This window comes from Triplophysa rosa, linkage group LG4 (assembly GCF_024868665.1).
Source record: "Triplophysa rosa linkage group LG4, Trosa_1v2, whole genome shotgun sequence".
NCBI lineage: Eukaryota > Metazoa > Chordata > Actinopteri > Cypriniformes > Nemacheilidae > Triplophysa > Triplophysa rosa.
This window is the reverse complement of record NC_079893.1, coordinates 4831130-4848112: the sequence shown is the minus strand read 5'-3', so window position 1 is coordinate 4848112 and position 16983 is coordinate 4831130. Positions and strand designations below refer to the sequence as shown.

Here is a 16983-nt window from a genome sequence, read left to right as displayed (position 1 = left end):
TCACTTCAGCACAGGGGTCCTCAACTCCAGGCCTCAAGATCCACTTTCATGCAGAGTTTAGCTCCAATCCTAATCACACTTGATCAAACTCATCAAGTTCTTCAGGATCCCTGATAGCAAGAGCAGATTAAAACTATTGAATCAATGTTAAAAATGGTTGATTTGTCTAGGACCCAACAGAAAATGCTAAAAAAAAAACAAATTCAACTACTGAATCGATAGGTATGTGTTGAACGTCACATGACCAAACTGGAAAACAGGTCTTGTTACATCTGCTTTTTGAAAAAAGCGTTAACAGTATTATAAAATAAAACCGATATCAATTCATTCTTGAGGTAATCAGCTAATCCTTGTTGTTTTAATTGTAGCATTTTATTCTTTATATATTGAAATGACTATGGAAAGAAATAGCCTATAAAACGTGCTTAAATATCAACCTGCCTGCTTTACATAAACAGATTAAGATAATTGGTATCTTTTAAAGGCAATCTGAGTAAACAGTTCTATGTCTAAGTACACACAAAAGACAGTAATCAGATGCAAGGATACCCATTTCCTGATGTGTGCAATAGTTGGCATAAAGCCTATTAGACATCAAGAATCAAACAACAGGGTGCAATAATGTGCGACGCCTCAGGCTCATTGTCCACTGGATCGTACGTCAAGTTTTAACATTTTAAACGTTTTCCAGAATCTGCTTGCACCACTAAAGATCTGTGATTTATCGACGCGTGTGATGCTTTGGTACACACAAAGGGCATTACAGAATAAAGAAGGTCAGCGCTTTATTGTGTTCTGTTTGGAGTCCATGTTATGAACGGTAGGGGGCAGGGTTGTGCAAAATAAAGACCCAAATCACTTTCAGTTTCTAATTCCTTGAAAAGCCAATCATACATCAGTCCTTTTATGGATGAGCTGTTTGCGAACGTAGATAACAGTCCAACAGTAAAGGCATTTAACCGTAGGTACATTTTACATTAAAATGCAGTTGAGTTGTATGAACATTATGTTAAATAGGAAAATAAGAGTGTGGGTCCCTCTGTGTCACGTGTACTCTCGGTCTGGTAATCAAGGATCAACGCGTTATTGTAGTGTATTCGTGTCAGAACAAACTTACACTCGGGATCAAACAGAGACTTAAAGAGATTTATATTTAGAGCATTACACTGCTTTAATTAAGGTGAGCGGCGCCTTCCTGTCCCCGGTTATGGGATTTTTTCCGCTGTTTACACAGTTGCTGCCGTCCGTCTGAAGCTCTGACTAGCGAGATGGATGCTGCGCTGAAAGTGAAAGTATTACAGCAGAGTATTAAAGCTTTAGAGTAATTTTTTACCGTTTAGTTCTAGTAAACGTTTAGCTGGACCGGTCAACATTGGCAGTGTGTTAGAGATTTAAGGAAACGAGAAATCAGTACGGCAATAGTGTTACAGCTACAGATCAGAGACCATCTTCAAGTCTTAAATAACCCGGGTGAGTACGAAGTTTTTATTTTAATGAATTATTTTTAAATGCACTTAAGTGCACAGGCTACCGCAGGATCTATAGCCTATTAAACTGCTGTATAAAAGCACGTGGTTTAGCGTTATCAGTAATAAAAACCGAACACAATTCCAGTCAAATCTATTTGAGGTACCAAAAATATATTAAAATGGCTGCTTTTTGTGATGTGTATTTTATGTTTAACAAATTTAAATGCAGTGTGGGCAATTGGGGAAATATTTTCTCCTTACATCCTAAGCAATCAAAAAGTAAACTGTTCTAAACATAAATGGAAAGCTAAGACCACAAATTGTTCGCCCAATCATTGCATGATAAGGTGCCTCACCCATATAGATATAAGTTACTGTATATATATATTTACAGAGGTGGGTAGAGTAGCCAAAATCTTTACTCAAGTAAAAGTACAAGTAACTAGAGAAATTGTTACTCAAGTAAAAGTAAAAGTCACTATTCTAAAAATTACTTGAGTAAAAGTAAAAAAGTATGCAATGAAAAAACTACTCAAGTAGCTAGTTACTTCGTTACTTTGTATCTGATTATATAGGCCTACTACATAAAATTAATATTAATGCCAGTATTTTAATATTACATTTTAATCAATATTTTTAATTATCATAAGCAGATATCTTTGTAATATACATACAGAGACTAAAGAATAAACATACAAAGAGACAAGCATTTCTGTATATTTCAACTACAGTAGTTCTGATGTCAATGTAGTTTACACAACTTATTTAGAATAATAGACCATGTCAAACTAAAGCATGAACTAAACTCAGAGCATTTCCTAAGATGATCTAGAACATCTGCAGTGCTCTCTTAAATGAAAAACACATTTTTGAACAAAGCTCATGTTTTCTCGTGTTGTGTCACGTGTGTGTTGTGAAACGCTCTTACTTGTAAACAAACAGTAAACAGTGAACCACACCCCCATCAACAAGTTTTCTTCCTTCTGTTCTTCAAATGTATATTTCTGCAGGCCCACGTCTCTGTGTCTGACAGGTAACGCGCATGATGCTGTGTCTGACGAACAGGTCGCGCGGGTGCGCGCTTATGGCGGGCATTTATCATTGCTGGCAAACAATATGACACATTTGCAGTTTTGATTGTATAGATTCATATCCACTTCATCCAACGCTCTTTGTGTTCTGCGTGTTTTTAAGTTTCGCGCTACGAGGAGTGAGTAATCCTGCTTCAGATGATTCAGATCGTGCTGCGAACTGAACAAATCATTTGAACTGATTCATTAGCCTATTCAAATGGTTTTGCCCATTGTTCAATTAATGCTTTCAAAAGAATCAACTCAAAAGAATCGATCACTCGGGAATGCCCGTAAAAAGAGACGACAACCTTGAAATAAACAACGCGTTTTAAAAGCATATTTTAAAATGAAGGAACGAAGGAACGTCACGCATTGTAAGTTATGTAACTAAGTAAAAGTACAGATTTTCTATTAGAAATTTACTCAAGTAAGAGTAAAAGTACACACTTTTAATTTTACTTAAAAAGTACATATTTTCCAAAATGTTACTCAAGTAAATGTAACGAAGTAAATGTAGCGCGTTACTACCCACCTCTGTATATTTATATATATTACCTAGACGCCTCAGGCTCATTGACGTATCGCAGCAGCGGAGCAAAGCGGCCAATGCGGCGTCTAGGTATTTATTATGTCTATGGTCTCACTCTCACCTGCCTGTATTTGGATACATCATTTGAGCTTTCTTTGTGTTTTGGAGGTGGTGTATGTTTGAAGAGAGAGGGTTCTGAAGGGAGGGTGGATTGTATGCTAAAAGCCAGCCTCTCCAGAATTGCCTGACTTAAAAAACCACACAATACTTCTAAATGGTATTATTTAAAAATTTACATGCTGAAGTTTCTCATTACCATCTTTCTTCTATCCAAAACTCTAGCATGAATTTGACAGGAATGAATTTGAGCGATATCTTCTATCCTGGAAATCCAGATAGAAGGGAGAGGCTTGTCCGCAAAAGTCAAGAGGTTCTGGAACTGATGAAACACAACTTCCGAGCCACCAACCAACTCATTGAGGTTCTCCAGGAGCACTTAGGATTGCACTTCAGTCCAGTCAAAGTGAACGAGAAAGCGACTGTTAAGGAGAACTGTGATGTATTAATTGAACGCATACGTGAGATCCAGGTTGAGGTAGGGAAGATCGACATGGAGCTGAAGGAGATGCTGGAACCGACCCTGTATGAGAAACTGAGGAGAAAGGATCTGTCTATTCCTGAACGTAGTAAAATTTCAACAGTTCTGCGTGGAATTCACTGTTGTGTAGCAACCATTGCATCTGCATATATAGTCGGTTGGCTGTTTCAGAATGTCGCGATGCTTGCAAGTATAACAGGAGTATGTGGAGTAATTGCAATGGGGTTTTTAGGCTGTGTTGTTTTTGGGGTGCTATTCATGGGGGTTGATATGATTATTCAGGCCATTCTAGGAAGTACTGAGCGTGATCGGCTTGAGAGAGCTCTGAAAGAGTATGATGACGTTTTAAAAGATTTCAGGCCAGCGTCTGAAAAATACCAGGAAAGCATAACTGAAGTCAAGTTGACAATTCAGCTTATGCAGAAATAAAATATGTTTTCTTAAACTTTAACAAGTGATTGTTGGCTTGTCTTGTTCTATGACAGTGGTTGTATTTCTGTTTTACAATTATTTGTACTACTCTCTATTCTGTCAGAAATGTTTGCTTAAATATTTTAAAGAGGTCTTGGTTGCATTGTTTTGAGTTCAAATTAAGATGTAAGATGTAGAAAATGCTTGTAGTGCAATTAAATGCCTAATAAACGACATTAAAATAATTGTAACTCACCATCTGTTTGCCTTTTTCAATTCACAGAAATAAACTGCTTGGCATTTATTAATGACTCCTGATTCTTTTTTAGATGTCGAAGCAAAAAAAATTAACACTTTAAAGATTCAGCCATAAATTTGAATATGTTTGGACAGCATTACAGCATTTGCTTTTACCCAGTTTGAAACCTAATTTACACCATAACTACGAAGCAGAAAACTTATAAGTGGGCTTTAGTGGGTATTAACAAAGTACAAAACTAGGTCAAGAAAGAAACCTGACTCATCACTTCCTGAAATGATTCACGCTTTCAAAGAGTTTGAAACACGGCATGCTGGTGTCACCTTCTCGTGAAGATGTTATAAAACCGTTGAGATTTCAGCCCAAACTCATTATAGATTATAACAAAACTTTTGCTAACGTTTTCTTTAAATTATAAGGGTTTAAAATTCATGATCAATCCCTACATCTTGTTCTTTTTAGTTCTATTTAATTATAATCAGAGCATTAACACTATCACTAACCCTTTTAATTATACACTTGTTTGCCATTAAAGCTGCGTGGACAAACAAGCAGCTGTACTGTACTGTTATCAATATGGAAAAGGACGATGTTGAAATTATTCAGTGTCATACAAAGTCTTTATTTCCAGATATTAGTTGTGGAACTCAAGACGTTTCACATTTTGTTTTCTAACCACACAGGCGTATGTGTGAAAGGCAAAAAATAAAACTGTGGTAAGAGTAAAACAAGACAGAAGCGACATTATGATTTTTTAAAAAGAAAATAAGTTGTTGTTTTAGCACTTACAGTAAATGATCTATTTTTGGAAAAAAAAACTCCCCCTTGAAGCCTCCACCACTAAAAATGGCTGCAACACTTTGATCATGTCCACTTAGTCTCATAATTGTGGGGTGGGGTGGGGTGGGGTTTGGGGGGGGGGTAGGCAAGTTCAGTCCTGGAGAGCTGTCTTGCAGAGTTTAGCTCCAACCTTAATCAAACACACCTGATCAAGATCATCAAGATCTTCAGAATTACTAATTCAGATAGCAAGAGAAAACCACTGAATCAATGTTAAAATCTGTTGATTTGTCAATGTTAAATGCATTTAGGGGGCAGTTGTGGCTTAATGGTTAGAGAGTCGGACTCATGACCAGAAGGTTGCCGGTTCGATTCCCAGGGCCGGCGGATAACAACTGAGATGCCCTTGAGCAAGGCACCTTACCCCTACTTGCTCCCCGGGCGCTGCATTGATAGCTGCCCACTGCTCCGGGGGTACGTGTGTTCACTACTCTCTGGATGGGTTAAATGCAGAGGTCACATTTCGTTGCCTTGTACTTGTACATGTACATGTGCAATGACAATAAATTGAATCTAATCTAAATCAATGATCATGATCAATATCACTTTTGCACCTATACAATTAATGTTGAAAAAAGCTTGGTTTCAACAAAGCACCATTATTTTGATCAGTGTTTGTTAGTTGGGCTCTTGACTCTTGACTATGTTTGTTTTTCTTTGGGGTCCATGTGTGTTAACACATTTGTTGATTTCAAAATTATGATATAATCGCTGCCCATACCTAAACAATTGCTGAGTCTGTTGATAACTAATGGCCATTTTTAATCAGGGTGAGATCACACATGCCGGAGAAATCACACAAAGTTATGAATGTTTGGTGACAGGACTGAAGTCAAATTTTAGCACAAAGACTCGAATCACTTTCAGTTTCTATTTCTAGTAAATGCAGCCTCAAATCGTAAAGACTGATCTCCGCAGGAAGGAAGTTATACAAACTAATATAAACAGTTGTAGTTGTAAATACATGCATTTAAATTATATGAAATGCATATGGTGACACAAAATATAGCTGTTTATGTCTCTCTGTGTATGACAACACAGGCTCATACAACATGTTTTATATTTACATAAGAAGAAAACTCACGCCACTGTCGAGATCAAACAGAGACTAAAGAGATACATTTAGTCACAGACCTCTCAAATGAGGATGAGAGCCCTCTTATTTTCCCAGGTTAGGAGATTTATTTATCTGCTTTTTGCAAAGTTTGGTGAAAGATATAGAAAGTGAAAGTATCACAGCATAAAAGCCTTGCAGCGGTTATTTTTGTCCAGTAACAGCATCAGCTTGAAGGAATCAACATTAACAGCAGCTTTACAGCTCAGACAATCTTGAGAATTTAGGTGAGCAAACCTTTCAAATTATGTGAAATCATGTTAATGCTTACCAAGCAACCGTGTAATTAATGTTTAAAATCGTTGATCAAATTGTTGTATTAAATCAATATAACTTTTGCTGTTTTCAGACATTTATATCAATTTGAATGCACAACTATTGTTCTGCTCTTTGTTATAAAAAGCACTATTTAATGTCCGATATGTTAAAGTATCCATAAGCCGCTCATTATATGAGCCTGTGGATTTGGGTGTGCAGTCTACATATTAGTGATTAGCTTCCATGTTGAATTTTGAGTGAGAGCTAGTCCATTTGTTCATGTTTATTAAAGCAATAAGCCCCGCGAAGCAGTGGGTTACAGTGCATTTTATAACAGCTAAGGGCGTTGTGGCGTCGTGCCTAAAACCCGTAGCTGTTATAAAATGCACTGTAACCCACTGCTTAGCGGGGCTTATTGCTTTTATAAAACGGTTATTCCATATGCTTAGCAAGGTTTCATAAAATAAAGTAAATAAAATGATATTTAGGCTATGTGGTGCGGTCAGCTATATTTTGAGGTATTTTATAACGGCTTAGAACTCCGCTCAGCCAATCAGAATCAAGGACCAGAACTGACCGTTTTATAAAAGAAAATATTGCTGACGAACGTTTATAATAGGAGAAAAACATAATAAAAATGGGATCATCAGAATCAAAAACACCACAACCACAACCTACACCACAACCTGCAGCCCCAGCATATAACCCAGGTAAGATTCTTTTATTAAAGATGTACTTTGTATAATCAACATTTCATCTGCATTCATATTTCTAGAACGCATACGCCAAACAGACTTTTTATAATCTGTTTTTCTCTTAGAATTTGATAAACCATGGAGGAACTTTAAATGGGAGTAAGTAGCCTAATTATATACTTTAATACTTAAGTTATTCTTAAGTTAAGCAACCTATTGATTTTCCGATTATTCATTTGCATTTTATTGTCTTGTCTTGATGTCATGCATAAGAACCACCCACTGGCCCAATGACAGAATCCAATGTTGTGGGTGAAGGTATCTCACATGTTTCGTCTTTGCTCGGCACTTCTTTTATTTTTTCTTATGTAACGTTTACAATGTATTAACTCAGTGAAGCACCACTTATTTAGTTTGATTAAAGGCAGTTCACCCAAAAGTGAAAATTCTGTTATTGTTTACTCGTCCTCTTGTCGTGTCAAACCTGTATGACTTTCTTCTTCTCAGAACACAAAAGAAGATGTTTTGAACAATGTTGGTAACCAAACAATGGCACTACCCATCGACTTGCATTGGTTTTGTGTCCATACAATAGAAGTGAATGTATACGGATGTTGTTTGGTTACCAACATTGTTCAAAATATCTTATTTTGTGTTCTGCAGAAGAAAGAAAGTCATGCAGGTTCGAAATGACAAGAGAGTGAATAAATCATTTTTGGGTTAACTATCCCTTTAAAGCAGTGTAGCATCTTCACTAAACTCTGCCCTCTCCTGGTGAGTCATGGGTAATTCTGTTATGTGTGCCTTTTTGGGGATTAGCATAATGGTGAGGAGTGACCTTTTCTCTTATTTTGAGGACAAGTCTCAGATTAGTCTTATCATAAAGTATAATAAAATGCTTGAGAAATAAACTATTCTAAACAAAGCAAGCAATGTTTTGCGGAAAGTTTCCGTTGTTATTAAAGTTTTTAAAGCAAAGAATTGTTTTTATTGTCTCGATACAGGCAAAAATCAACCCTGAAGAAGCAGCTGGAAGAATTCACTCCAAGTGATCCAAGTGTAACAGACATCAAGATCCTGGTCGTCGGAGAGGTTGGAACAGGAAAGTCCAGCTTTATAAACTCCGTCAATAATGTCTTTCAAAACCGGATCACTTCTGCAGCACTTGTCAGTTCTTCTGCTGGTAGAAGTTTTACAAAAAGGGTAGGTATTTCTCACTCAGGAGGTATTGCTGCACTCGTACTGTATATCACAGATTAAAAAACCAATGAAGGCAGTCATGAAGAAAGTCAATGGAAAATATACAGCAAGTACTTCTTTTTAATGTAAAGGAACTAAAAAATTGACAGACTTAAATATTTTTACATGAATGTACATTCAAGTATTTATGTTTTTCTGTCAATATGTGTACATTTGTTTGTCTTAAGGAACTGCTTATAAACGTGTCTGTTTAATGTGTTTTTCTATATTTTTGGTCTTGGTTTTTAGCTCAAAGGATATCACATCAGAAGTGGAAAAATCACCCTGCCCATTGTCTTCAGAGACATAATGGGCTTAGAACGTGAAGTATTGGAGGGGTCGCAACCAGAAGACATAATCAATGCTGTATTTGGCCATATGAAGGATGGCTATAAAGTAACAATAACAGAATAATTGGGAAAAATAACATTTTAAGATTGGTGTGTGCATTATTACTGCCATTTAAAAAATGTGTCTTTATTTTACTAATTTAGTTTGATGAGTCGAAGCCACTCACTCATGAGGATGAACATTATACCAGTGACCCCAGTCTCTCTGACCAGGCTTCCTGTCTGGTTTACGTCATAGATGCTAATAAAGTCTGCATGGCAGATGAAAAAATCAGAGACAAGCTGAAGATCATCCGACAAAGAATCAGTGATAAGGGTAAAACTGAACCCTGAATGTCTTTGTTTGTTATTGTCATTACTCTCGGGTTCACATAAGTCATTTACATATTTTTCCAGCGCTCAGCTAGCCACTGGACTATGATACAGTAGTTTGCCTCAAATTAATTTCCATTGCAGACATAATGCTTATAAAGCAGATCATGAGTACGTTCTTGAAAACTATAAATAATTGCATCAAAATTAACAAAATTAATTCTCAACCAAATTCGTTTGAAAATACACAACGTTTCAATGCTAATTATTGGCCATTAAATGAATAGGCCCATGGTTGGTTATTACAAGACCACTTTATTTTGTTATTAGACACATATTTTTGTGATTCACTGTCAGAGGACATTAAATTGTTTTAATATGACAATAATAATAAATGGTTACCATTCTTTCTAAAGCACTGTGCCAACTTGTCCTTGTGACATATTACATGCTATTAAAAGCTGTCTCTTTGACATCATTGTAGGGATTCCTCAAGTGATTGTCATGACCAAGGTGGATGAAGCATGTCCACTGGTGAACAAAGATCTAAGGAAGATCTACCACAGCAAGAAGATCAAAAAGAAGGTTGATTATAGTATTTACTCATTTACATTTTAATTAAAAAAAAATTTTTTTTACAGTGTTACAATTTTCTGGATTCTTGTTCTGATTCTTTCTAGATGCAGATGTGCAGTGATATAGTGGGTGTGCCGATGAACTACGTCTTCCCAGTGAAGAACTACCATGAAGAGATCGACACCGATGACGATGTTGATGTTCTCATTCTAAAAGCACTTGATCAGATCGTTCATATTGCTGATGACAGATTGATTGATGACCGTAGCTATTGACATGAAACAACATTTAAACATGCGTTTGCCTTTCTGTCTCTAAAGGAAAATTCTGTGACATTCAGTTTGAGCAAAGTTGTGTTGTGTGTATTGTGTTTCATTAAAGAAAATAACATTCTCATAGCATGCTGTTATAACATGGGTCGATCTGAAAATGTTTTGCTCAGGGACAACAGAGGAAGAAACAGCTACAAGACATAATATAATAATCACTGCCACTTAGCAATTAAAGGTACAGTGCAGGATGTTTGATCTATTAACAGAAATGCAATATAACATACAAAACTGTGTATTTAGATGTGTATAAAGACCTTACGTAATGAAAAGTTATGTTTTTATTACCTTAGAATAAACCAGTTGTATCTCCATAGGGAGCGGGCCTATCTACATGGAATTTGTTATGTTGCGCAGCCATGTTTTGTACAGTAAGCTCTAACGGACAAACAGCTCTACAGAGCGCGTTTCATATATGTTGGTCTTCTTCGTGTGTGTTTTTAGACGCATCTTGCGTCATCACTGAGTTGAAGACGCACAAAGTAGTAAGTCGTAGTACGGAGAGCACTGTAAAAAACCCAACTCAAAAAAAGTTCAAACAACTAATTTTGTTGTGTTGGTTGAGCAAAAGTCCATGAAAAAGTTCACAGAACTTCTTTTAATAAGTTCATTCATTGTAACCAAACATTTTCTTCATTAACTTAAAAATATGAGTTGTGTGAAAAATTCTTTGCAAGTTCACTAAAAAAGACCTCTAAAAATGTAAAAAATTGAGTTACGTCAATGTTGAACAAACAAGAGTTTGAAAGTTCCCAAGATGCACTGCAGCATGTTCAATTCAGTGTTTTTTATTTGTTTTTCTTTTAAAGATTAGTGTTTTAGTTCTTGCTGGAATAATTTATGCTTTAATCTTGTTGTTACTGTTTGTTATCTGTTGTGTTTAGAGTTTTTTTAATGAATGATGGTTTTTGATTGTTACCATGGTTGAGGTTTGTGTGTTCAATGTTGAGGTGTAAGTGCAGACCCAACGTAACTCAAACTGTTCAAGCAGTTGTTTGATCAAAGATTACTCAAATTGTAGTAAAAGGCAAAAATATTTGTTAAAGAACCAATTTATATTCTTTATTTATGTTTAGCCAACAAAAATAATTTGTTATGTTGTTCATTATGTAAACTTGACTATGTTGTGACACCCAATGACTTAAGCATAATTTTTTTGTACCTCTCAAGAAAACTAATAATCCTAAATTACCTCAATTAATTATTTTTTGTATCTCCAATTACAGTACTTGTTTTAAATCAGTACAACTAATAACCCTGAGTTATCGCAATGAATTATTTTTTGTATCTCTAATTCATTATTTTAAATCAGTACAACTTCTATTTTAAAAAGTTGAGTGAACAAGAAAAAGCGAGGGGAAATTAGTACTAAGATTTTTGTTGTTGTGAAGGCTTAATTTTTTTTACAGTGAGGAGGAGGAGTCGTCGTCGTCTAGCTGGAGCAACTGATTGTCCTGTCTTAGAAGTTTTGATAAAATGGAGGACCATGCATATTGTGCACAAGAGCCGACAGAGCGTGAATCTCTGTCGTCAAAGAAACGCAAACGTGATGCTGCCAGACGAATTAGAGACAAACGGCGGCAGAAATCCAGGATAAACATCGGTGTATCTATTACCAGATGGAAGGCACTGTTGAAAGACAAATGTTTTCAAGGCGACGCCGAAGTTGCCTGTTTTCTGCTAGACTGGTAAGATAATTCAACATTTTCAATGTTTCCACTTTTTCAATGTTTACCAAACAACTGTTTTGTTGAAACGGTAACGTTAGCATTTTATACAAATGGCCATATAACCTCCAAATAATAATGTTTTTCCCTCCCTGCGGTACGTACTCCGGTTGTTCCTGACTTTACAAAGGGGGAGACAAACGTCTACTAACTAAAGGTCAGTTTATGGTTCTGCTTAGGACCTACGCCGCAACCTACGGCGTAGCCTACGCAGAGCCGCGTACCCTACGCCGTAGCCTGATGCGCACCTCTCCAAAAATGTAACAACGCGTCAACTCAACGCGGACCCTACGCTGACCCTACGCGGACCGCAAGCGCTGTGATTGGTCGGTTTGGCAGCATCGTACTTCCTTCTACGCATTTCTGGCGTCTTCTTCTCTGGCGTCTTCTTCCGGCAAGTTCAGAGTCCACAAAAGAACAACATGGCGAGCATCGACATCTCTGTTTTCTAGCTTTTTGTTTAAGTGATTTAATTAAAAGTAACTGTTTTTCTACTTCGATCAGCTCCAACTCCGTTAAGATGCGATCAGCTTCCATCGCTTGCAAACACTAGCATACACACAAAACATCGGCTAAGAAGAGCAACCCGGGAAAACACAAAGAGCCAACTAGCGTTTCGGCGGTGTAATTGCAGTACGACGCATACTCTCAACGCAGAACCATAAATGTTCACGACGGCGTCGTCTACGTACGTAGGCTACGCCGTAGGTTACGGCGTAGGTCCTACGCACGACTATAACTTAAGCTTTACACCTAACTGCCTATGTCGCTGTCAGATCAAACGCTTTGAACAGCGTTGCTATTTACGATTAGCTAACTTTAGTTACTTCACTACTCTCAGCGTGTACTAGATAGCACGCAAGAAATATATCTAATTATAGAATTGTAACACTAACTTTCGCAATAGAATATATGTTAAATTATTAATTACGTTAATATATTGCCTTACCTTTGCAAAGAAACATTGTTGCTTGTATCACTGCTATCCGCTGTCTCAGTAGACGACATCTTTTTTTACTGTTGCGGCCACCGTCGTACTTCGAAAGGGAGGGGTGGGCAAATGACTCAGAGATTCGTTGCAAAACTATAATACAACGCTAGTGGCCGCTGATTTTCAAGAACTGCGCCTTTAAGTAAAAAATTATGTTTTTTGCTCAGTATTGTTACTCCACATTTTGATTCTTTGTGAATGTTTATCATATTAAATAAGATCAATCTAATTAAATAAATCCCTGCTGTGGTTTTATGGTTTTATTTGTCTCATTTAAAAATTACCAGTATCTTTACAGTAAAGAGCTAATGGTCATCAGATATCACATCGCATCATGAACACAAAATACTTTTTTTTCAATCTGACAAGCAGAATACGACTGTGCTGGGCAAAGTATTATTACACAATGCAAGATGCTCATCCTTTCATCTTCCACTCCTTGAACAGCACAATTAAAACATTTACAGATTTTCTCACAAACCTAAAATAATGCTGCAATTGTTTTTTACATAAATGAAGAATGTAATTGTCATGTGACAGCTACGATACTGTGCTTTAGCGATAGGTGTGGTCTAGTTTGCTGTAAAAAGACCATTTAAGATTCAAATACTGATGTGTAGGTGACACAATGAGGTTAAAGTGACAGTTCACCCTAATATGAAAATTCTGTCATCATTTACTCACCATTTCAAACCTCTATGACTGTAATCTTTATTCCACAGAACACAAAATAAGATATTTTGAAGAATGTTGGTATCAACGGCAGAACCCATTCAATTCTATTGTATGGACTCAAAACCAATAGAAGTCAATTGGAACCATCATTTTTCAGTAACCAACACAAGAACAGAGAATGCATGAAAGTACCCGGGTGTGTTCTCGATATCAAGGATGCATCGAATGCAGCCTTGTGTGCACATGGAACCTGCTTAAAGTCCCAGCGGCGCGTCCATACAAGTTCGTTCTTCCGAGGCTGCCTCGCAAGACCGGTCTCCACAAGAACACAAATCCGTTCTTTGCGTTCTTGGAATTGAGAAACGGATACTCGATTTTAACTCACAATGAGTAGGCGGAGTTTAGTGACGCTACACTGCATTATTAAAATAAGAGATGCTCTACTGAATTAATAAATGTAAGTATAAAGTAAACATTACATAAGAAAACATGAATGAATATACACTTAAATGCAAACAAGGGCTGTTTGATGAGCTTGACTGCTAACAATCACATGTCTCGTCTAGGCCAGTGGTTCTCAAACTGGGGGCCGTGGCCTCCTGGGGGGCCGCAAGATGGTTCCAGGGGACCACAGATTTTGTGGCATTTTAGAAATATAGATATTTATCATAAAGTTTGTGCAATCAAACATCAGAAAAACAACGCCACCAACCAAAAGAATTGATGTTTTAGCATTGTTTAACTGAATATTTTCTTGGTTTAATTAAAATTTTAAGTTTAAGATTATAAGTCTTTATTTGGGGGGCCGCAAAGCAATGCACTCTACACAAAGGGGGCCTTACAACAAAAAAGTTTGAGAACCACTGGTCTAGGCAACAGCAGCCACTTCCGTTTCATGTTAGTATGTCCCAGTGCGTGCATACTATTTTGCTGTGCACATATTTTAAGGACATGTATAAGTAATAGGCGAATTGGGATGACAATGATGTGCTATGCATGCATATTATGTGTTTGCGAGTATTCCCAAAAATAATGGCGCTCTCTAGTACTTTGTATTTGTGCTACGCGACATACTTATTAACGTTTCTCCCGTAAAGAGTATTGTACCACTATTAGGCCTATTACACCAAACTTTTAACACACATACACGCCAACAGAGGGTAGCCTATTAAAGCTGGGAATAGGCATGAAAGTGACATCGCCATTCACTGGCGTGACGTGCAATACAGCGTTTTTAGTGGGTGTTTGCGGCTCCATGTAAACACTGATGCATGTTGCAACTCCACAAACACACCCATATTGTTGATCACTTTGCCGGCTGCCTAAAAAAACACATTGCAAGCTTCTTTATACATACACACAATTGTGCGGAGACATTTTTCTGCCTCTCTCTACACCTACAAAACTCTCTGGTCACAAACAGGAAGCTCAGTCTATTAACACTGAGTGTCAAATCATTCTGGATCCATTGCTAGAGAAAACAAAAACAATGAGCATCAAACATAATCTTACAGTTTTACTTCTCTGTGGCTTTGCTCTGCTAAGTGGTAAGTTGTGTTTTTATTTCACAGATCTTTTATTAGACTTGAACAAAAATGTGATTTTTTACATTCGTTCTGGGTACTTTTGCTTACATTAACATAAAGGTTTTTTTAATGCATTTTTGGGTGAATAATTACAATATTTAAGCAAATATAATCTACAGCTTCTGGATCTAATAGTATTACGTTTATTTATAGCAGAAACCTATTTACCACTACTAACTAACAACGCTAGACATTATTTTGTCTCTGATGTATGTGACTTTTTTTAGCAAACATCCTCAGTGCATGTCCAACTTAAAATGTTCTAATTTAAAAATGTACTAAGCCAGGTGGTGAGTTATTAAATGCTTATGCTACTTTTATTATTTATAGTTTCTACAAAGACGTGTGAAAAGAACCTACTTGAGGGAGATTCCTGCATTCTTAAACTGCCAAATGAAACTGGTCGAAAGATTGATGCCAACAAAGACGAGATAAAATGGTCCTTTACCTCTAGTAGTTCATCGTTTGTAGTTCAGCGGAAGAATGGGAAAAATGGGAAAACATTTCCTGATGCAACAATTGAATCAGATGGATCATTAAAGCTTCATAATGTTAAAGCGAGCAACACTGGCAAATATACATTTGAAGCTTATGATAATAAAGACGAAATGGTTGCAAATCATAAAGAGGAAATTACAGTTTACGGTAAGAGACTGAAATAGTTGAACACACACGTAACATTATCTCACATGAATTCTTATTTAATGAAAATAACCACAATTACTTGTCACATATGTTTCAGCAAAGGCACTTAAACCCAATGTGTGGTTCATACGCTGCAATGGAAATGCTACGCTGACCTGTGAGACTCAGATGAAAGACAGGAGAGATCTAACTATAACCTGGTTTAAAGGAACAGAACCCATACAGAGTGAAAATAAAGCAAACATAATCCTGACATCAACACAATTACAAGAGAACAAACTGTATTCATGTCGCGTACACAATCCAGTTAGCGAGGCACAAAGTGACATCATAGAAGTAACATGTACAGGTACGTGTCTTTTCATCTCACGTTGCTTCTAATTCTTCAATGCTTTATGAATGAACACTCCTATATCTGGGCTATAACCCTATGGACGTTCTTGTATACCAGGAGCCAGCACACACTGAAGATGTTCCTGAAATTACATTAAACAAGTCTGTTCTTGTCTTACAGGAGAAACTGTTCGTATTGAAACAAATGGTGGATTTCCAGATAACTGGTTAATGGCGCACGCTGTAGCGGTTGGAGGAGCTTTACTTCTGCTGCTGTTATTGTGATCTGTGTGTGGAGGAACAGCACGGTAAGAGTAGTTTACTACCTCGGAAATTGTGTCATGAGAACATTATTTACATTTTCAATATGAATTAACTTACATTTGTTGCATCAAGTGACGTATTGTTGCGTGTGGGTGTCTGTTGTTGTGTGCCTGCAGGTTACCTTGCCTTAACTGTACAGGTGCTCACATGTGCTACGGATACAGTATGTGATGTCTTTCCAAACCAGCTTACACTGGACTGTCTGCGTTGGATGTTGAATGAGTCGTGGCTTTTCAAAAAATCTTATATACTGTGTTATCCTAGTTGTAAATTTCATCTTTGTTACGATATATATACATTGTGCTAATTTGTTTGGACTAAAACAAGATTTTGGTCTTGTGTGAAATCATGCAAAGAAAACATATTGTCAAAAAAATAAAACCTATAAAAATCTACAGTATGTATGCAAAGAATCTCAAACTTCACTGGAATCAACTTCACCTCTAGCATTAGATGTACATGTAGGCCTATACATGCTTTTTTGGCTCTCCACACAGGATGTGGCTAAAATATGACTTAGCACCTGGCACATAATAAACGTTGTACATGTAGTGGAGTAAAGAGTACAGGTTATACACTAATGCATGTGCAATAACTAGACGTCACCGAATTATTAGTTGTTTAACAAGACAAGTAAACATGCATTTATC

The 16983-nt window shown here is 36.8% G+C and overlaps 3 protein-coding genes across 4 annotated transcripts; all 3 read left to right on the top strand.

The window, feature by feature from the left end:
• Positions 1-871: 871 nt before the first annotated feature.
• On the top strand, positions 872-4378 carry LOC130553303 (single-pass membrane and coiled-coil domain-containing protein 3-like). 2 transcript variants are annotated; one of them, XM_057332190.1, is made up of 2 exons: positions 872-1470; positions 3414-4378. In XM_057332190.1, the coding sequence occupies exon 2, from the start codon at positions 3415-3417 to the stop codon at positions 4096-4098; it is 684 nt and encodes a 227-aa protein (XP_057188173.1). In that variant the 5' UTR covers positions 872-1470; position 3414; the 3' UTR covers positions 4099-4378. The 2 variants fall into 2 exon arrangements, with proteins under 2 accessions (XP_057188173.1, XP_057188176.1); XM_057332193.1 differs by having other exon boundaries at positions 877-961.
• A 1916-nt stretch (positions 4379-6294) lies between these two features.
• Positions 6295-10121, top strand: LOC130553672 (interferon-induced protein 44-like). The gene is made up of 8 exons (XM_057332782.1): positions 6295-6520; positions 7171-7261; positions 7372-7405; positions 8251-8449; positions 8735-8881; positions 8980-9151; positions 9632-9732; positions 9828-10121. Exons 2-8 carry the CDS (start codon positions 7189-7191, stop codon positions 9996-9998), a joined length of 897 nt encoding a protein of 298 aa, XP_057188765.1. The 5' UTR covers positions 6295-6520; positions 7171-7188; the 3' UTR covers positions 9999-10121.
• Positions 10122-14753: 4632 nt separating this feature from the next.
• LOC130553673 (hepatic and glial cell adhesion molecule-like) lies at positions 14754-16748 on the top strand. Its single transcript, XM_057332783.1, has 5 exons — positions 14754-14992; positions 15362-15676; positions 15774-16025; positions 16191-16317; positions 16450-16748. The coding sequence occupies exons 1-4, from the start codon at positions 14935-14937 to the stop codon at positions 16292-16294; spliced, it is 729 nt and encodes a 242-aa protein (XP_057188766.1). The 5' UTR covers positions 14754-14934; the 3' UTR covers positions 16295-16317; positions 16450-16748.
• Positions 16749-16983: the final 235 nt, after the last annotated feature.